Source organism: Nerophis ophidion, linkage group LG29 (genome assembly GCF_033978795.1).
Source record: "Nerophis ophidion isolate RoL-2023_Sa linkage group LG29, RoL_Noph_v1.0, whole genome shotgun sequence".
NCBI lineage: Eukaryota > Metazoa > Chordata > Actinopteri > Syngnathiformes > Syngnathidae > Nerophis > Nerophis ophidion.
The window spans coordinates 21,486,382-21,509,373 of NC_084639.1; the positions used below are offsets into that span (position 1 = coordinate 21,486,382).

The 22,992-nt window shown below is 39.7% G+C and overlaps 1 protein-coding gene across 4 annotated transcripts in view; it reads right to left on the reverse strand.

Moving 5' to 3' along the window:
- fstl5 (follistatin-like 5) overlaps window positions 1–22,992 on the reverse strand; it is a 465,215-nt gene that overhangs the window by 193,604 nt on the left and 248,619 nt on the right. For all 4 annotated transcript variants that reach the window (XM_061891749.1, XM_061891746.1, XM_061891747.1 and 1 more), the window contains exon 7: window positions 1,449–1,615. In XM_061891749.1, coding sequence (XP_061747733.1) covers window positions 1,449–1,615 — 167 coding nt within the window. The remainder of the gene's footprint in view (window positions 1–1,448; window positions 1,616–22,992) is intronic.

Consider the following 22,992-nt stretch of genomic DNA (forward strand, 5'->3'; position numbering starts at 1 on the left):
AACCCCTTAGCTATATATCCCGCCTTCATTTTCGTTTCCCGGTCCTCAAATCCCCCTCCAGTCTCTCCCGGCGCTCTCTGAGCACAGAACGCCAACTGACATCTTGGATTATTGTCAGAGTCTCAGCGCAAAGCACTAAAAAGTCACAACTGCCAAGCATCCACAGGCGGGAGAAAGGAGCCATCAATAAATGATATAGGAAACTATGACCACTATTTATCCTTTGACCACAATGTAAAGTAGTGCTGGACTATTATGGCAAAAATAATCATCACCTGTAACGTCTGGTTGGCATAGCGATGCCGGATTTGTTCCTCCGTGGATGCGTCGGGCAAGAACACAGCGTAAGGTAAGAAATACGTATTTATTAAACTAATAAAACAGCCTAGAACAAAAACACTGGTGCTAGGCAGATAAGGCAAACAAATGTTACTAGCATGAGAGCTGGGGAAACAAACAGAAACACAATAGTTGGCATATAGGCACATAAAGGGAAAACAAAAACAACTAGCATGAGAGCTAGGAAAATAGAAGCGTAGCGTGAAAGCTAGCAGGTAAAAGCAATGAATAGCAGTCGTCATTTGTCGCGTGTAAGCAAATTAGGGACCGAGGATTAAATAACAAAAGGGGTAGGCTTAAATAAGGAAGTAATCACGAGGAACAGGTGTGCGTAATTCCAGTGTAGCAGAGCAAAACCGGAAATAAGGAAGTCCAAACAACAGAATGTGATACAGAAAAGAACAAAACTACAAAATTGAACGATCCGGGCAGCGGATCGTAACATCACCATTATTTGGACTGATATTAAAACCCCGCATGATTCCATGTGTTCCATTATGCGGCCCTCAGCGGAGGAATTTTGGACATTCCTGTTCGAGAGACTACCTACACTAATAAAACAGGCTAGAACAAAAACACTGGTGCTAGGCAGATAAGGCAAACAAATGCTACTAGCATGGGAGCTGGGGAAACGAACAGAAACACAATACTTGGCACAAAGGCACAAAAAGGGAAAACAAAAACAGCTAGCATGAGAGCTAGGAAAAAAAGAAGCGTCGCGTGAAAGCTAGCAGGTGAAAGCAATGAATAGCAGTCGTCACTTGTTGCGTACAAGCAAATTAGGAACCGGGGATGAAATAACAAAAGGGGTAGGCTTAAATAAGGAATCACGAGGAACAGGTGTGCGTAATTCCAGAGTAGCAGAGCAAAACCGGAAATAAGGACGTCCAAACAACAGAATGTGATACAGAAAGGAACAAAACTAAAAAATTGAACGATCTGGGCAGCGGATCGTAACATCGGCCCTCAGTGGAGGAATTTTGGACATTCCTGTTCGAGAAAATACCTACACTACTCAAATATGATATTTTTAACAGTTATATAAGACATATTTTTCAGACTTTTTTCCAAGGGGAAGAACGACCTAACATCTCATGTTATTTACTCACATTGATGTCCTCGAGGTTCAAGGCGTTGAGGTTCTGTCGGTTCCTGCTCCACAGTATCGGCGGCCTGCGTGGGCCCGTGATGGCGCATGTCAGCACCACGCTCTGGCCCACGGTCACCGTTTTCAGCGCCACCTTTTGGTGGTCCGGGAGGTCCAACAGGTACACGTCTGTTGAGGACAGAAGAGAAGATTTAGGAGCGATGACACGGTCGGTCATTGTAGGCATGGCACCGAATTCGGTATAAACGGACTGTGTAGGTCAGGGGGTGTCCAAAATGTTTCCACTGAGGGCCGCACACTGAAAAATCAAAGCAAGTTGGGGCCATTTTGATATTTTTATTTTAAAAAAACAATATAAAATATTTATTAAAAAAAATACAGGGTTTTGGTAGAAAAAATATTTAAAAATGGTCATTATTTAGTACTATTATTATAGGCTTAAATCTGTAGATCAACATTAAATCTATCGTTCAATATAACATTGAAAAAAAAAGTTGTTTTGCTCTTTTTGTCAAAGAAAACTATTTTTTTGTTAAGATCCGTACTCGGATCTTCTCACATTATTGTTTATTGTTCCAGTTTTGTTTTCACTGTCTGTCTGACCCTCTTGTTTCCTAATTGGTCCGTCAATATGGTTACTCATTAATTCCACCTGCTAATCACGGTACCTGCACACCTGTCACTTTTGAGTACTTCCCTATTTAAGCTTATTCTTTCTGGGACTCTAGCTTGCTTTCACGCAACGGTACGACTGGTATGTGTTTTCTCGCTAGCTTATACGCTAAGTCATTTGTCATTCTTAGCTCTCATGCTAATTGTGTTTGTTTTACATTTTGTCCCTTCGTGCCAAGTCTTAGTTTATTTGGACATCCTAGCTCTCATGCTAGCGTCTTTTGTTTGCCTTCTCTTAGCTCCAGTGTTTTTGTTTCATAGCTCCCTTTTTGTTAAATAAATCCTTAAATCTTACCTTTGTTGCGTTCATACTCGACGCATCCACGAAGGGATCGAATCCGGCAACAATATGCCACACAGGCGTAATATTTTTTTATAGAAAAAACACAAAATATGCAATATTTTCACCCAATAACATTTTTAAGTGGAATATTTTAGATTATATGAGTGTAGCTTTAAAAAGGTAAATAAGTCATAACAACATTGATTTTGATTCATTATTATTTTTTGAGCAATAACACTTAAAAAAAAAAAAAAAAATCACAAAAATTATTGGGGATCCAAATGGGTCCTACTTATTAAAGTGTTAAAAAATAAATTATATATCTTTTTTGTTTTATTTTTAACACAATAATCTCAAGATCAACTTCAGAATCCATCCGTCATTTTTAAGTTTTATTGTTGTTCATGTTTTTTCTTTGTTCGTTTTAAAACAAAAACATTTGGCAAACACTAAATATGCAACATTTTACACACAAAATAACTCAAAGTGGAATATTTAATGTGACGTAATTGAAGCCCTGAATAGGTCAATAATTCATAGTGACATTGATTTTTATTCACAATTTTTTTTTAAAGAAAGAAACAACCTGCATGGCAGCTTTGTGTTATTACAGTAAAAATTGCAAAATGTTCTTGTTAAATTTCACCTCTTTGCTCCTTCATACCACTTTTTATGTTTTGTATTTTTTTAATCGTATTTTTTATAATGTGCTGTGGGGCCGTTAAAAAATTCTCTGTGGGCCGCAAATGGCCCCCGGGCCGCAGTTTGGACACCCCTGGTGTAGGTACTAGGGTTGTACGGTATACCGGTACTAGTATGGTATCATGGTACTAATGAATCATAATAACTAACTATATTCTGTTTGAAAAGTACCGGTCTCCAATTAATTCATTTTTTAAGGGGCTTACGAGCAGAGGAGCATGTTGGGCAGCGCACACACACCGAGTACCTACCAGCAGACACAGTGTGTAGACAGAATAGGGATATTAAAATCCCACATTATAATTATATTATCGGCGTGTGTCACTATATCAGCAACGAACTCTGAGACTTCACTGATAAAGTCCTAATAGGGCCCTGGGGGGCGGTATATAACAGCCAGGTATAGAGGCAGCGGTGTGACAGACCTCATAGTAAGCACCTCAAACGATTTATATTTATCATTTAGGTTAGGACTAAGGTTAAAGTTTTTGTTGTATATTAGTGCGACCTCCCCACCCCTTTTAAGGGGACGGGCAATATGGGCATTCCTATAGTTAGGAGGAGATGCCTCATTTAGCGCAAAAAAGTAGTCTGGTTTAAGCCAGGTTTCGCTGAGACCGATGACATTAAGATTGTTGTCTCTGATGACCTCATTAACTAATAACGTTTTGGGAGACAATGATCTTATGTTTAAAAAGCCCATATTGTAGGTCGTTTTTGATCAAATTTTCCATAGTAGCAATATTAATAATGTTGCGTTTATTATGTGCAGTGCACTTAAAATAATTACGACCATATCTACGAATTGATATGACAGGAATTTTCAGATTTTTTGCTTGGTGCTGCGATAAACTGAACGCATCATAATTCGTCACCTCAGTAGAGCGCATGTCCAACTCTGACACAGTCATAGCAGAAAAAACATTATGTAAGTTGTGTATTATTCAAAGAAAGTTGCTATGTGTGCAGGGATTATCCGGCCTGGCGCTGGCTAGTTCTAACTTAACTGACTCCGTACCCAGATATATGTGGGGATTAGCCTTTAGTTTTGTTGTTAGCCTCGCTCGGCATCCTCGTTTTTGCTTTCGATCACACCGCCTGCGTGTCTTCCGTTGACGGTCCCCTCTGGTACCATACTCCGCTGCGTCAAAGGCCGCTGGATGTAACCGGCGAAGGAATACCATGCTAGCGAAGTTGTCCAAAGTGCACACATCTTTCAGTCTAAAACGGCCCGATTTATCCACATATCTCTTATGTGTGACTGCCATCTACTGGTCACATTTATTATTTCACCATGTACCAAATAAGGTCGGTATGCCAAAATAATTCCACACATTAGGCGCACCGGGTTATAAGGTGCACTGTCGAGTTTTGACAAAAAGGAAAGGATTTTAAATGTGCCTTATGGACCGAAAAATACAGTATATATGTTTGTAGTCAACCTGACCTCAGCCTTGATAATACTCTTAGTGATTAACACATGCTTTTATATCATTTGACAAGGTTTAAACTGTAAGTAGGTCGCATAGTTGGGCTCTGAAGTCAAAAAGGTTAAGCGAAGCGAATTATATTTATATAGCGCTTTTTCTTTAGCGACACAAAGCACTTTTCATTGTGAAACCCAATATCTAAGTTACATATAAACCAGTGTAAGTGACACTGGGAGCAGGTGGGTAAAGTATCTTGCCCAAAGACACAACGGCAGTGACTAGGATGGCGGGATCGGGGATCGAACGGGGAATTCTCAAGTTGCTGGCACGGCTACTTTACCAACCGAGCGATACCGCCCCAAGAACCTTAAGAACCTCTGCCATAAATAGGGATATATACCGACTACCAGTAAATTCCGATCCTTATTCATCCCATTTTTGAAAAAAAAAAACAACACCAAAAACTAAAAAATAAATAAATACTGCGAATATTACTATTTATTACTATTTAATAAGAACGTATTTATTTTAGTAAGAATTTATCTATTTTAGCTAGTTATTTGGTGTTGTTTACTTGAGTCTTATTGCAGTCTACACATATCTCTTATGTGTGACTGCCATCATATTGCAGTTTACACATATCTATTATGTGCCATCATATTTCAGTCCATACATATATCTTATGTGTGACTGCCATCATATTGCAGTCCACATGTATCTCTTATATGTGACTGGCATCATATTTCAGTCTATACATATATCTTATGTGTGACTGCCATCATATTGCAGTCCACATGATGTGTGACTGCCATCATATTGTAGTCTAGACATATATTTTTAGTGTGAATTTATTTAGTTTAGCTGTTTATTTGGGTGTTGTTTACTTCAGTCATATTGTAGTCTAGACATATATTTTTAGGGTGAATTTATTTAGTTTAGCTATTTATTTGGGTGTTGTTTACTTCAGTCATATTGCAGTCTACACATATCTCTTATGTGTGACTGCCATCATATTGCAGTCTACACGTATCTCTTATGTGTGACTGCCATCATATTGCAGTCTACACGTATCTCTTATGTGTGACTGCCATCATATTGCAGTCTACACGTATCTCTTATGTGTGACTGCCATCATATTGCAGTCTACACATATCTCTTATGTGTGACTGCCATCATATTGCAGTCTACACATATCTCTTATGTGTGACTGCCATCATATTGCAGTCTACACCTATCTCTTATGTGTGACTGCCATCATATTGCAGTCTACACATATCTCTTATGTGTGACTGCCATCATATCGCAGTCTACACGTAGCCCTTTCAGCGCTTTCCTGGCGAGTTTAATGACAGATATGAGTAAGAACTTTAATTTAATTAAAGTACCAATGATCGTCACACACACACTAGGTGTGGCGAAATGATTCCCTGCATTTGACCCATCACCCTTGATCACCCCCTGGGAGGTGAGGGGAGCATTGAGCACTAGCGGCGCCCACACCCGAGAATCATTTTTACCCAGCTTTATATTAGAAATGTCAACAGTGGAGACGAATGTCCCATAACAAGAAGATGGAGAAAAAGAAGAAGCTTATGACTATTGTGTCAGCATGGATTACAATGGCGGGAATGTGCAATTCTTCAGGACTTATGCAGATCCCAAATACACATCAGCAGGTTTTGCGAAACAAAATGCCAGGTAATATGTATTTCTGTGTGATCCGAGCCGAGGATGTTGTTGTGGCTCGTGCAGCCCTTTGAGACACTTGTGATTTAGGGCTATATAAGCAAACATTGATTGACATTGATTTATGATACTTTATACACACACCATAATAATACTCCTATGTTGATGCAGAGTACAATCCATCAAGCGGTGCGGCTTCATAGCTTACCAAAGTCCTACTAAAACATTTTGATAGATTTTTGAGCGCTGTCTAATATGTCCTATATTTTCAGTAGAACATATCAATTGTTGGTGTTGATTACCTGAGTCATATTGCTGTCTGCACGTATCTCTTATGTGTGACTGCCATCATATTGCAGTCTACATCTATCTCTTATGTGTGACTGCCATCATATTGCAGGCTACATCTATCTCTTATGTGTGACTGCCATCATATTGCAGGCTACATCTATCTCTTATGTGTGACTGCCATCATATTGCAGGCTACATCTATCTCTTATGTGTGACTGCCATCATATTGCAGGCTACATCTATCTCTTATGTGTGACTGCCATCATATTGCAGTCTACATCTATCTCTTGTGTGACTGCCATTATATTGCAGTCTACAGCTATCTCTTATGTGTGACTGCCATCATACTGCAGTCTACATCTATCTCTTATGTGTGACTGCCATCATATTGCAGTCTTCACGTATCTCTTATGTGTGACTGCCATCATATTGCAGTCTACATCCATCTCTTATGTGTGACTGCCATCATATTGCAGTCTACATCTATCTCTTATATGTGACTGCCATCATATTGCAGTCTACATCTATCTCTTGTGTGACTGCCATTATATTGCAGTCTACATCTGTCTCTTATGTGTGACTGCCATTATACTGCAGTCTACATCTATCTCTTATGTGTGACTGCCATCATATTGCAGTCTACATCTATCTCGTATGTGTGACTGCCATTATATTGCAGTCTAAATCTATCTCTTATGTGTGACTGCCATCATATTGCAGTCTACATCTATCTCTTATGTGTGATTGCCATCATATTGCAGTCTACATGTATCTCTTGTGTGACTGCCATTATATTGCAGTCTACACGTATCTCTTATGAGTGACTGCCATCATATTGCAGTTTGGTCAGGATGCCACCCGAACGCCTCCTCAAGGAGGTGTTTCGGGCACGTTCGACCGGTAGGAGGCCACAGGGAAGACCCAGGACACGTTGGGAAGACTATGTCTGCCGGCTGGCCTGGGAAGGCCTCGGGATTCCCCGGTAAGAGCTGGACGGAGTGGCTGGGGAGAGGAAAGTCCGGGCTTCCCTGCTTAGGCTGCTGCCCCGTGATCGGACCTCTGATAAGCGGAAGAAGATGGATGGATGTTTTTTAAAATAAACTGCCAATAAATTTTGTCATAATTTTTGCGCTCAAGAAACTTGTCTATGACTTTAGCTCAAGACTTCTTCTGTGTATTTGATATTGTCACTACTGCCACAAGTGGTGGAGAAGTGTACTACAACTGAGTACCACCGCAGCCCATACAAACCACAGCAAGAACCAGATATTTTTGGTGAAGAAACACTGCCTCGTAGTACCCCATAGATCCCAACGAGGGTCTCTTAGAGGTCCACTGATTGCACGGAAGGCTGAGTAAAATCACTGAGTTGTGTTATGTAACCCCGCCTGTTAGAGAATACATTGTAATGGTTTTTTCTCCCTGACATGAGCGGCGGCCCGAGAGTAAAACAGACTCCATTAGTTCTGCTACTGAAGGCATGAAATGCAACAACTAAAGACAAAATGAGCACGGACCCCCTACACCACTTCACCACTACACCACTACAGCCTGGTGGTGCACCCGCCACCCATAGCCTTGGTAACCCTGTGAGGGGCCAAACTGCTCCAATCAGAGCCCAGCGCTGAGTGAGTGGCGAGGCTGGGACTTAAGAAGGGAAATCTCTCACTTGGCCGACTAAACCTCTGCCGGGATCGCAGAAAAAGGGGAGGATTTAGACACCTTTTATTTATCTTCTCTTCTTCTGATAGTAGGCAGTTTTTCTTTCATCTGACATTTAATTCATTAATAGTAATTATACCAGTTGTAATGATAGTTTGCACTTGCAGTTTTTCATAAATGTAAAAAAACCTAAAAACATACCAAATTTTCCGGACCATAAGGGGTCACATTATTATTTTTTTTTTTCTAAATTGAAAACACTTCCTTGCGGTCTAAAACAGTTTTAATGACATTCAGACATTACTTCCATCAATAACGGAGCAGCATCTCCTCATCCATGGCTCATTAGTGCAACAATGTGTCCCGTTAAAAACTCTCTATTAACTAAAATTATTTGGGTGGTTAAAATAAACTCACTACACCGGTATGTTTTACTGCTTTCATGGCTAGTTTACTGACAGATATAAGTAAGAACTTTACACTATCCATACATCCATTTTCTACCGCTTATACCCTTTGGGGTAGCAGGAGCCTATCTCAGCTAAAATCGGGTCGGAAGGCGGTGCACACCTTGGACAAGTCGCTAACTCATCGCAGAACTTTACACTACTTTATATTAAAAATAGAAACAGTGGAGGATGAATGTCCCATAACGATAAGATAGAGAAACGACACGGACTACAAAGGCGGAGGCGCGTAAATTTTCAGGACTTATGCAGATCCCAAATAAAGATCAGCAGGTATCAAAGGGGAAGAAAAGTTGCTTTAAGAAAAAAAAAAAATACAGTACTGAGATAGTACATGAAATATATCACTATATTATTTTCAATATAATATACATGTAATAGTACATATATCACTATGTTACATTTTTAATATAATACACACATAGTATGTAAACTGTATTACTATATCAATTTTAAATATAATGTACACATTATTGTACATATAAGTATATATATATATATATACATATATATATATATATATAACTATATGACTGATATTTTAAGTATATAATATGTGATATTATAAGTATATTTAGTGTATCTTCTTTTCTTTCTATACGAATTGGTAAGCAATACCGTATGTTGTATTTATTAATAATTTTTGTTGTTGTTTTGCATTACGCTTTACTTCTGTTACTGTATGTAAAAAAAAACTATACAGCAACAATGTAATTTCCCTATTGTTGGAATAAAAGTCTGACCTATCCGAGCCTATGTATGTAGTTTATGGTGAGTACAAAACCAAAAAGCAGTGAAGTTGTCACGTTGTGTAAACGGTAAATAAAAACAGAATACAATAATTTGCAAATATTTTCAACCTATATTCAAATGAATTGACTGCAAAAACGAGATACTTAACGTTCAAACTGGTAAGCTTTGTTATCTTTTGCAAATATTAGCTCATTTGGAATTTCAAGCCTGCAATATGTTTTAAAAAAGCTGGCACGAGTGGCAAAAAAGACTGAGAAAGTAAAGGAATGCTCATCAAACACTGATTTGGAACATCCCACAGGTGAGCAGGCTAATTGGGAACAGGTGGTTTGGGTATAAACAAGGATGGAGCGAAGGTCACCACTGTGTCAACAAATGCCTGAGCAAAATGTTTAAGAACAACATTTCTCAACCAGCTATTGCAAGGAATCTAGGGATTTCACCATCTACGCTCCGTAATATCATCAAAAGATTCAGTGAATCTGGAGAAATCCCTGCACGTAAGCCATGCTGCACCAAAAAGCGACATCATTGTGTAAAGGATATCACCACATTGGCTCAGGAACACTTCGGAAAACCACTCGCAGTAACCAGAGTTGGCCGCTACATCTGCAAGTTCTGGTTAAAACTCTACCATGCAAAGCCAAAGCCATTTATCAACAACACCCGGAAACGTTGGGCCCGAGCTCATCTAAGATGGACTGATGCAAAGTGGAAAAGTGCTCTGTGGTCTGACGAGTCCACATTTCAATATTTTGGGGGAAATTGTGGACGTCGTGTCATCCGGAACGAAGAGGAAAAGAACTATCCGAACTTTTATAGGTGCAAAGTGGAAAAGCCAGCATCTGTGATGGTATGGGAGTGCATTAGTGCCCAAGGCATGGGTAACTTACACATCTGTGAAGGCACCATTAATGCTGAAAGGTACATACAGGATTTGGATTAACATATGTTGCCATCCAAGAAACACGTCAATAATGAATAAAGCAAAACATGATCTAGACCAAAGGTCTTAAACACGCGGCCCGCGGGACGTTATTTTGTGGCCTGTACCTTGATGTGAAAATATACTGATGTGAAAATTTGCTGTTGGTGCGGCCCGCGAGTTCTATATGAATGTCGCTTTACAGCGTTACATTTGTATACCCCAGATATTTCCTGGAGACTCACATTATTTAGTGCCCCCCCCCCAGACGCCCCTTATTGTAGCCTGGAAGGTTTAGGGCTGCATTGGATTCTGGGTATTTGTTTTGTTGTGTTTATGTTGTGTTACAGTGCTGATGTTCTCCTAAAATGTGTTTGTCATTCTTGTTTGGTGTGGGTTCACAGTGTGGCGCATATTTGGGAGCGGCACTGATATTCGGGGGTTTCTCGGAAAGATCGCGAGAGTTGACAAGTATGTTGCTAGGGCAGGAAATCCATACAAAGAAGGTGAATTTAGTAAAAAGGGCATCTTAGATTTTTCTGAGAAAACTTTTCTCGCGGCCCAGCCTAAGCCAGTTTCTGCATCCAGTGGCCCCCAGGTAAATTGAGTTTGAGACCCCTGATCTAGACCAAAAATCTTCTGAAATTCTCAACTGCTCGCAAGTGTTACACATCTGAGTTATTGTGCAGAAATATGGGAAACAACTACAAATGTGCACTTCATTCACTAACTGTGTTATAAAAAAGATCAATTATAATAATAGATAATGTTGGCTATAGAGAACATACAAAGACTTTGAATAACAATAATTGCAATTCAATGATTTGGTGCATTTACAAACATTTGAAATGATACACAAAGCATAATATAACCTGCCAGCCAAGAATCTGCAACAGGTTCTGCAACAGAATCCGCGCCGTCCTCCAAATCTAAACATCAGACATGAAATTGATCAGCTGGACTCTCGACTCAATTGACAAAATCTTTTCGACGAGGAAAGGAGGTTGGAAAAACAAAAATCTCAATCTATGATTTTGACTCCCTCGAAAGGACTTGACGCTGCAACAACAGGAGCAGGCTGTTCTGAAAACATCCCCAAGGACTGGGGCTTAATTTGACTCAACGCGTGGAACCTTACCTGGCCCTGACACGGAAAGGATTGACGGATTGACGCTTTTGACGTCCCTCCCTCCTCAACGACACCAAGAGTCGAACTTTTGCTTGCATTCAGAACGGTGCCAGGCCTATGGGCACTACATCAACACACCCAAGACAATGGGTATATACAAATTGTGTCCAGGTCAATCGGACACCATTCTAGCATGGATTTCAACTTACCTTATTTCCAGGGGTGTTATTTTACTAAATATTTATGCACAGTAGGTGTTTTTTTTTTTAAAGAAAGTTCGTAATTTGGCGGTATAGGTCGGTTGGTAGAGCGGCCGTGCCAGCAACTTGAGGGTTGCAGGTTCGATCCCCGCTTCAATCAATCAATCAATGTTTATTTATATAGCCCCAAATCACAAATGTCTCAAAGGACTGCACAAATCATTACGACTACAACATCCTCGGAAGAACCCACAAAAGGGCAAGGAAAACTCACACCCAGTGGGCAGGGAGAATTCACATCCAGTGGGACGCCAGTGACAATGCTGACTATGAGAAACCTTGGAGAGGACCTCAGATGTGGGCAACCCCCCCCCTACCTCTAGGGGACCGAAAGCAATGGATGTCGAGCGGGTCTAACATGATGCTGTGAAAGTTCAATCCATAGTGGCTCCAACTCAGCCGCGAGAGTTCAGTTCAAGCGGATCCAAGACAGCAGCGAGAGTCCCGTCCACAGGAGACCATCTCAAGCGGAGGCGGATCAGCAGCGTAGAGATGTCCCCAACCGATACAGGCGAGCGGTCCATCCTGGGTCCCGACGAGCGGTCCATCCTGGGTCTCGACTCTGGACAGCCAGTACTTCATCCATGGTCATCGGACCGGACCCCCTCCACAAGGGAGGGGGGGGACATAGGAGAAAGAAAAGAAGCGGCAGATCAACTGGTCTAAAAAGGAGGTCTATTTATCATCCTAGTCACCGCCTTTATGTCCTTGGACAAGACACTTTACCCACCTGCTCCCAGTGCCACCCACACTGCTTTAAATGTAAAAATTAGATATTGGGTTTCACTATGTAAAGCGCTTTGAGTCACTAGAGAAAAAGTGCTATACAAATATAATTCACTTCACTTCACTACAAACACACACACCCTCCCCCATGCCTTCACCACCGCTTGATTCCCCTTCCCCCCCTTTGTTGCGAGTTGGCGTTATTAAATGCAAAATGTTTATGTGTGCATGGAATGGAGGTTTTTTTCCCCACTCCAGACTAGGCCCCCTTCGGAGCCCAGTCTAGATTGTATGTTTTTACTCATCTTCTTCCCCAGCGTTTTACCTTTTCCCCACCTTTTACAGGGCGCCTCGTGCCGAACCATCAGGGTTCCTTTTCTGTTACCCTGTACACTGTTTGTTTGTCTAATCTTGAACGGGTTTGTGCTGAAAACATAGATTTGTTGTACTTCTTGCAATGACAATGAGATAAAATTGTTATGGTATTAAAAGGGGTAGGATTAAATAAGCTCTGCTTCTTCTTACTCCTTTTCGGACGTACTGTAATGAAATAATTGGAAATATGTGATGCATGACATTGTAGCCTATGCACATTCCAAATAACCTGAAACTGAACCGAACAGAACTAAACAAAGTATACTGTCTGTCCGTGGCTTAACTCAGAAATTTATTGGGTGTGGCTTGAATACCGGTGAGTTCTATAGTCCAGAAATAACAATTACACCATTACCAAATTCAGCCTTTGGGCTAAATTCCATCACCCGGAAAGGGTTTGATGAGCTGGAATCAAAGCAAAGGACATGAGAAATCCTCCCCTGGAGGAAATTGGGTCTCTGGTGTGACACGCACAGCAAGTCCATCCGTCGCCTCGGACTCTGAATCCCAGCAAAGCTGGCGGATCAGCGACCTCTTGTCCGGGCGGCGGTTGCCGGATCAGCTGATCCCAAATCTCATTCCAAACATGTCCCTCCTAACCATTCAATCACAGACGACTTCTGGCGTAATGCCTCCCGGGATGCGCTGCAGGCCACAAACTCGATTTGCTGACGATCCCTGGGTAGGGGGTCTTGGATCCTGGTGAACTTGAGCTGCAGGATGGAGGCAGCCGGACCTCAAGGGTAAGTCCTGACATATACGCTCTTGGGTGGAATCAAAGTAGCTGTGTGAGACTTATCAGAGCAGGAAGTGGCCTTGGCTCTGCTTTTTGCTCTCAGTTTAAGACGGACCCCCTGGGAAGGGTCGAGCTTCCATTATCCAAACTGCAATTAGTTGTTGAGAAGATGTGGTGAATAACACCGTGTACCATTTTCTTATATGATTGTGAACTAGTATGTATTTATATTTGGTCACAGAATCTTTTAGAGGAGTATTATATTAAGAAATATCATAGTGATTACAAACACAATAGCAACATGTGGTACGAACCCCCACAGGTAGGAGTAGAGGATAAGGGTAGGAGGTCACCCACCTCAAACTGATCAGAGGAAAGAGGTTAGGAAATAGGTTGACCGGCCAAACAACAAACTGGGCTTTGTCCAGACTGACCAGCTCCAAGGCTAGAGTTATGCAGGGTCTTTATGTAAGGGGTAGGAGTCTGAGAGAAGAGCAGAAGAGCGATCAGGCTCATACTCTTGGATTTCCAGTCTGAGGCTGGCGGGAACAGATAAAGGTTTTTGTTGGATGTTTCCTCATTGGCATCCTTTTGGCTCATCACACAGTCACTCCGTTCTGGGAGAGTGACACGACCAACAAATACACAACAAAGGCTCGGACGTTAGGTTTACTAAGAGAACGGGATGCGGTGGCACTAGCCTTGAGGACACTGCGAAAGTGGACGAAAGGGAAACAGCGAACCTCCTTTGACTCCGATCACGATGCTTCTCGAGCGCTCCTTCGCCAACAAACAAGTCTGGTATTACCATGGAAGTTTGAACACCAAGCTGGAGTGCAGATAAAAGTATTTTCCATCACGATGCAATATAGGCATCGACTCAAAGGGGGATTGGAAAAAAAAAAAGAAGACACAGAGATCAGAAAACCCGTTCAAGTGATTGTTCTCTGATCTTGGATGACAGCATTCATTCCCACTTTCCCAGACCGAAGAGAACAAGGAAGGGGTTTCTGTTTTTGGCTACGGCACACGAGCGACTTTGTGCATCCAAATCTCCGACAGAAATGGAAAATAGTTTGAGCGTTGGAACACAAACACTCCCTTTTGTCTTGCCAAAGAAAACTCTTACTTTTGGCCTTTGATGTCGCGCTGCTGCTCGAGCGCCGCAACCAAACAACGGCAGTCTCTAAACAACATCTTCAATTCTTCTTGTGGTTTCTCATCCATGCTTGTGACTAAACTACCTTTATAGGACAACTGCTTTTGTAGACAATGGGAACTTTAAACCAGGACTGTAGATTTTTTTATTTTTCTACCTTTTCAGTTCCTTGATGTTGGATCTAATACGACTCAATGACATGTGATTCCTACTTGTTGTGGCTTAGAGTGGAATAAAGCACGAGACAAAAGCGTATTTATCTTGTCCTGTTTTCTTTTTCTTTGTCTCACAAGAGTTAAAAGTCCATAATTACTTCCTGTTTCAAAAAATATACGTGACCACTGCCTCCCTCAACCCAGCAAATTGTTCCTCAAAACCTTGATTCTGTCTCTTACACCCGCCGAGGGTCCGTTAAGAACCAAAAAACGTACAAAAACCGACAAATTGTTTCCCATCGTAAACAATTTCAATCCAATTAAATGTGTTCCAGACAACTACGTCAGTTTTTATGCAGTCATTCCCCATGCAGACTTTTGTTTTTAACTCTTGTCAGTCATCTGCTGTCTTTGTCCCTGTGGGGGGAGGCGAGGCGAGGTGAAGCTAAATTTAAAGCACTGTTTACGAAGCTTGTTTCTGTTACGCACCTCTATTGCAAGAATAGAACATCCCCACCTCCACCGCCGACCTCCACCCCCAATCTTCGCCGGGACCACAAAAAGTATTGATTTGTCCGTAAAATTGCCATGAATACACCTCTGCATAACATTGTATCCGTCAACACAGTAAAGAAAACAAAACAAAAAATACATATATATATCAATTTAAAACAAGAAATAACTTTATTAACATTGTATTTTTAGTGAGTAACATAAAATATTTAACATACATCAAATTGCCTGAAATTATATATATATATATATATATATGTTAATTAGCAACACTAAATTGGCTCTAGTGTGTGAATGTTGTCTGTCTATCTGTGTTGGCCCTGCAATGAGGTGGCGACTTGTCCAGGGTGTACGCTGCCTTCCGCCCGATTGTAGCTGAGATAGGCGCCGAAAGGGAATAAGCGGTAGAAAATGGATGGATGGATATATACACACACATACATACACATATATGTATATAAACACATACATATATATTATATATACACATATATATATATATATATATATATACACATATATATATATATATATATATATATATATATATATATATATATATATATATATATATATATATGTATGTATTTTTATATATGCATATATATATATATATATACACATAAATGTGTAAAAAAAACGGAAATGCTGATTATCGGTCCTGCTAGACACCGACCTCTGTTTAATAATACAACTCTAACATTTGACAACCAAACAATTAAACAAAGCGACACAATAAAGAATCTGGGTATTATCTTCGACCCAACTCTCTCCTTTGAGTCACACATTAAAAGCGTTACTAAAACGGCCTTCTTTCATCTCCGTAATATCGCTAAAATTCGCTCCATTCTGTCCACTAAAGACGCCGAGATCATTATCCATGCATTTGTTACGTCTCGTCTCGATTACTGTAACGTATTATTTTCGGGTCTCCCCATGTCTAGCATTAAAAGATTACAGTTGGTACAAAATGCGGCTGCTAGACTTTTGACAAGAACAAGAAAGTTTGATCACATTACGCCTGTACTGGCTCACCTGCACTGGCTTCCTGTGCACTTAAGATGTGACTTTAAGGTTTTATTACTTACGTATAAAATACTACACGGCCTAGCTCCATCCTATCTTGCCGATTGTATTGTACTGTGTTGGATCCATCATGGATTGAACTTTCACAGTATCATGTTAGACCCGCTCGACATCCATTGCTTTCCTCCTCTCCAAGGTTCTCATAGTCACCATTGTCACCGACGTCCCACTGGGTGTGAGTTTTCCTTGCCCTTATGTGGGTCTACCGAGGATGTGGTAGTGGTTTGTGTTGTGGTTTGTGCAGCCCTTTGAGACACTAGTGATTTAGGGCTATATAAGTAAACATTGATATATATATATATATATATATATATGTACCGCATTTCCTTGGGCGCTAATTAATTTAAAAACTCTTCTCACTCCTGCGCTTACTAATGGCATGCAGTAAAGAATTGAGTGTGATATGAGGATACCTTCACGAAGAGCAAATTTAATAAAAAAAAGACGTTATTATGGTTATTATTTTCAGCACTGAAGGCTTGGAATAACCTACACGCACGAGATTGGAAGGCGTAATGGGTGATAGATGTTACACTGAAGGTTGTGATATAAACAAATTTAACACTATTACTATATGTATATATATATATGTATATATATATATATATATATATGTGTGTGTGTGTGTATATACCTAATGTGCCTCCTCGACACTTTGATGCACATGTCGGTCAAAACCGACACCATTCTTGTCATCACACAGACAGTAAACGTTTGCACACTTTATTTCACTTGGGCTATCTCACACAATTTGGGCTGGATGTTGTTAAAATGCACAAAGGACGCTGACTGACCAATTTGTCTTTACCCTCCCGCACACGCTGTCAGCATAATAATGGCTGCAAAGTGTTTAAAAATGGAACAACATGTCAGGCTGTTGTCCCCCGCCAGCTGCGGCAACAACACTCTCAAAGCTGAGGCCTGCTGCAGAGTCTGAGAGGAGTCCTAATTGGGAAAAAAAAATGGGGGACCAATTTTACCACACATTCTGTGTAATAAGGAAATTTATTCTAACAGAAATGGAGTATCTTATATAAAGTTCCTTGGGTGAATAATGTAAATTCAATACACCGGCAGATATAAGTAAGAGCTCTGCACTTTGGGAACAGAGGTGACACATTTTTGAAGTGGAATTATTTCTCATTCTTGCTTTAAGTACAATTTATGTTGTTCAACAGTCTCAATTCTGCTATTTTAGGCCTCATGTTGCACCACACATTTTCAATGGGGGACAGGTCTGGACTACAGGCAGGCCTTTCTAGTACCTGCACTCTTTAATATGAAGCCACACTGTTTTAACACGTGGCTTGGCATTGTCTTGCTGAAATAAGCAGGGGCGTCCATGAAAAAGACATTGCTTGGATGCCAACATATGTTGCTTCTGTACGTACCTTTCAGCATTAATGTGTACATTACCCATGCTTTGGGCACTAATACACCCCCATACCATCACAAATGATTGCTTTTCCACTTAGCGCCTTGAACAATCCGGAGGGTTCTTTTCCTCTTTGGTCCAGAGGACACGACAGCAACAGTTTCAAAAAAAAAAAAAGATGAAATGTGGACTGGTCAGACCACAGAAATTCTTTACACTTTGCATCAGTCCATTAAAATGAGCTTGGGCCCAGCGAAGCCTTTCTGGGTGTTGTTGATAAATGGCTTTGGCTTGGCATAGTAGAGTTTTAACTTTCACTTACAGATGTAGCGACCAACTGTAGTTACTGACAGTGGTTTTCTGAAGTGTTCCTAAGCCCATGTGGTGATATCCTTTACACACCGATGTCGCTTTTTGATGCAGTGCCGCCTGAGGGATGGAAGATCACGGGCTTTGCCGTGATTCCTCCAGATTCTCCGAACCTTTTGATGATATCCCTAAATAGCTACCTCTCTTTGTTTATAATGTTTATTTTCTACTGGATCTACTCTCTATATTATGCTGCAGCTGTCACATATACTGTGATAGTGTAGATGGTAATTGTTATATATCATAAAATACATATATATCATACACTGTACATATGTAAATATTACATATATATGTTATATTGCAACTACGGTACATGTTTAGTCTATTTTATAACTGCATTGTCCATTCCATCCTTACACTTTCCATCATTTGTCAGGATGGAAAATCAATAATTATGTATGACTTACTTACAGTTTAACAGGATACACATGATATGAAAACATGTGTTAAACACATAATAATCAAGGATAATGTCAGGCTAAATAAACAAATAAATACTAATCAAATATACTGCAAAATAAGGGATTCGTATACTGATGAAAAATTAATTTACATACAACGACCCAGTGCTAAAATAAATACATTTTTACTCAATTATTAACTTAGACTTGGACAAACGTTATTGATCCACAGGGGAAATTGCGCCACATAAAGGATGGAAAGGGTAATGTAGGTACTAAGTAGACAAAAAATGTACCATAGTAGCAAAATAAAATACAAAATAAATGTAATATTTACATATGTATACAGTGCATGATATATACTGATATATTATATTAAAAATATATATTTTGTACGATAAATACAATACATAACAAGTCTCAATTAACATGTACAATATTACAGCATACAGCAGGGCCCGGTGGCCTGTTCTAAAAATAGCTCAAATAGCAGCACTTACCAGTGAGCTGCCTCTAATTTTCAAATTTTATTTATTTACTAGCAAGCTGGTCTCGTTTTGCTGGAAATTTTTAATTCTAAGAGAGACAAAACTCAAATAGAATTGGAAAATTTTGGTCTTCAGTTGTTTAAATAAATTCATTTATTTTTTTCCTTTGTTCTTATAACTTTCAGAAAGACAATTTTAGAGAAAAAATACAACCTTAAAACTGATTTTAGGATTTTTGAACACATATACCTTTCTAAATTCCTTCCTCTTCTTTTTTGACAATTTAAATCAATGTTCAAGTAAATAATTTTTTTATGGTAAAGAATAATGAAAATTTGTTATTTAATTCTTCACTGTTGCTTCTGTTTTTTCGTCAAAGAATATTTGTGAAATATTTCTTCAAACTTATTATGATTAAAATTAAAAAAAAATATTCTGGCAAATCTAAAAAAATGTAGAATCAAATTTAAATCTTATTTAAAAGTCTTTCAAATTAAAAAAAAAAATGTTGTTCTGGAAAATCTAGCAGAAACAATGATTTGTCTTTGTTAGAAATATAGCTTGGTCCAATTTGTCATAAATTCTAACAAAGTGCAGATTGGATTTTAACCTATTTAAAACATGTCATCAAAAATTTAAAATTAATCTTAATCAGGAAAAATTACTAATGATGTTCCATAAATTATTATTATTTTTTTTTTCTAAAAGTTTAAAATTAGCTAGTTTTTCTCTTCTTTAAATAAATATATATTTATTTTGAGAAATCATTAAAATGATCAGTGTTTCCACAAAGATAAATATAATTAATTATTTATAATACCATAGAGTTGAAGGTAAATTGAGGAAATTGGCTATTTCTGGCAATTTATTTAAGTGTGTATCAAACTGGTAGCCCTTTCGCATTAATCAGTACCCAAGAAGTAGCTCTTGGTTTCAAAAAGGTTGCTGACCCCTGGCATACAGTATGTAACAGCTGAAGCAAAAAAAAAAAAAAAAAAGGCAGCATAATCAAGAGAGTAAATCCAGCAGAAAATAAACATTTAAAACAAAGAAAGGTAACTAACATAGAAAATGCCAGGTAATAAACAGATTTCTCATATTACTGTATGGCGAGTGATTAATGATGATAATAATGATGATATCCAAACTGTGAAAAGAAATTAAAATGAAAACAAAAATCACCGCTTTGGTCATATTTCTTGTGCTTGAGAAACCTCTCAATGACTTTAGCGCCAGACTTCTTCTGTTTGTTTCATTTTGCCACTACTGCCACAAGTGGTGGAGAAAAGTATCAATCAATCAATCAATCAATGTTTACTTTTATAGCCCTAAATCACTAGTGTCTCAAAGGGCTTGCCAAACCACAACACAAACCACTACGACATCCTCGGTAGGCCCACATAAGGGCAAGGAAAACTCACACCCAGTGGGACGTCGGTGATAATGATGACTATGAGAACCTTGGAGAGGAGGAAAGCAATGGATGTCGAGCGGGTCCAACATGATACTGTGAAAGTTCAATCCATAATGGATCCACAAAGTCGCGAGAGTCCAGTCCAAAGCGGATCCGACACAGAAGCGAGAGTCCCGTTCACAGCGGAGCCAATGGTGCCATTACCGAGGGCAGTAGGTCAGCAAGAGTGGTCGTTGTGGTCGTATTAATGTTGCGGCTGCTATAGCAGTTATTATTATTATTATTAGTTTGATGAACATGCGTCTGAACCTCGAATTTTATAAGGTAATGATCGGACAATACTTTAGTATACGGGAGTATCGTAACTTTAGAAACGGTGATACCCCTGACAAGCACTAGGTCTATCGTATTACCGTTGCGATGCGTGGGTTCATTTATTATTTGTGTAAGACCACAGCTATCAATTATAGTCCGGAGCGCTACGCACGGTGGGTCCGATGGGGTATTCATATGGATATTAAAGTCCCCCATTATGATTATATTATCGGCGTGCGTTACTAGATCAGCAAAAAACTCTGAGAATTCATTGATAAAGTCCGAATAGGGCCCTGGGGGGGGCGGTAGATAACAGCCAGGTGTAGAGGCAGCGGTGTGACAGACCTCATAGTAAGCACCTCAAACGATTTATATTTATTATTTATGTTAGGACTAAGGTTAAAGTTTTCGTTGTATATTAGTGCGACCCCCCCACCCCTTTTAAGGGGACGGGCAATGTGCGCGTGTGTAAAGTTAGGAGGACATGCCTCATTAAGCGCAAAAAAGTCGTTTGGTTTAAGCCAGGTTTCGCTGAGACCGATGACGTTAAGATTATTGCCTCTAATGATATCATTAACTAACAACGTTTTGCGAGACAATGATCTTATGTTTAAAAAACCTATGTTATAGGTAGTGGGCTGTTTTTGGAAATTTTTGATCAAATTATCCGTAGTAGCAATATTAATAATGTTGTGTTTATTATGCCCAGTGCATTTAGTATAATTACGACCATATCTAGGAATTGATACGATGGGAATTTTCCGATTGTTTGTTTGTTGCTTTGATAAACTTCACGCATCATAGTTTGCCACCTCAGTAGAACACATGTCCAACTCTGAAACAATCAAAGCAGAAAAAACGTGTTCTAATTTAACTGACTCCTTACCCAGACCAGTAGTCTCGCATCTTCCATTTAAATCCGGCTTCAGGATGGAGGGAAGTGGTGTTTCATTGATGTTGTTTATTTGAGTCATATTGCAGTCTACATGTATCTCTTAGGTGTACTACAACTGAGTACTGGGGCGATTGTAATCTATAGTTAAATCGTGGCTGTTTTTTTTTGTTTTTTTTTACTAAATTCCTTTTTGGGAGCAGTCAAACACTTTTTCAACAATTTTTCTCATACGTTTTATTTCAAGCGCGCGAGCGCTGCCGAATCCTTCCACCCCATCCCGCCGTCCTTGCAGCCTTGCTCCGGCGTGAGGATCTTATCAAGCCATTAAAAGGTTATCTGGGAGCACAGATGCAGAGATACAGTGCAGGGAGGCTTAATTGTGGCTCCTGGAAGCAAGTGACAGATGTCCTCTACGCTAGTCTGAGGTAGCACATTAGCTGACGGCTATTTAATGGAGAGAAAATTACAGCAACGGCAGTCTTTATTTAGCACAGGAGACCGATGACGGAGACTTTTTATAGACCTCTGTGTGTAGTCAAACACTGCATAGTCTACACGTAACGCTTATGTGTGACTGCCATCATATTGCAGTCTACACAAATCTCTTGTGTGACTGCCATCATGTTGCAGTCTACACGTATCTCTTATGTGTGACTGCCATCATATGGCAGTCTACACATATCTCGTATGTATGACTGCCATCATATTGCAGTCTACACGTAACTCTTATGTGTGAATGCCATCATATTGCAGTCTACACATATCTCTTATGTGTGACTGCATCATGTTGAATTCTACACATGCCTAATATGTGACTGCCATCATATTGCAGTCTACATGTAATCTCTTATGTGAGGCTGCCATCATATTGCAGTCTATACATATCTCTTATGTTTGACTGCCATCACATTGAATTCTACACATATCTCTTATGTGTGACTGCCATCATATGGCAGTCCACACAAATCTCTTGTGTGACTGCCATCATGTTGCAGTCTACACATATCTCTTATGTGTGACTGCCATCATATTGCAGTCGACACGTATCTCTTATGTGTGACTGCCATCATATTGCAGTCTACACGTATCTCTTATGTGTGACTGCCATCATATTGCAGTCTACACGTATCTTTTATGTGTGACTGCCATCATATTGCAGTCTACACGTATCTCTTATGTGTGACTGCCATCAATAAATAACATTCACAACAATTTCAATTTTTTTGTAAATGTGCTATGTAAATAAAATTGCCCTGCCTTGCTTAAGGGCGGACA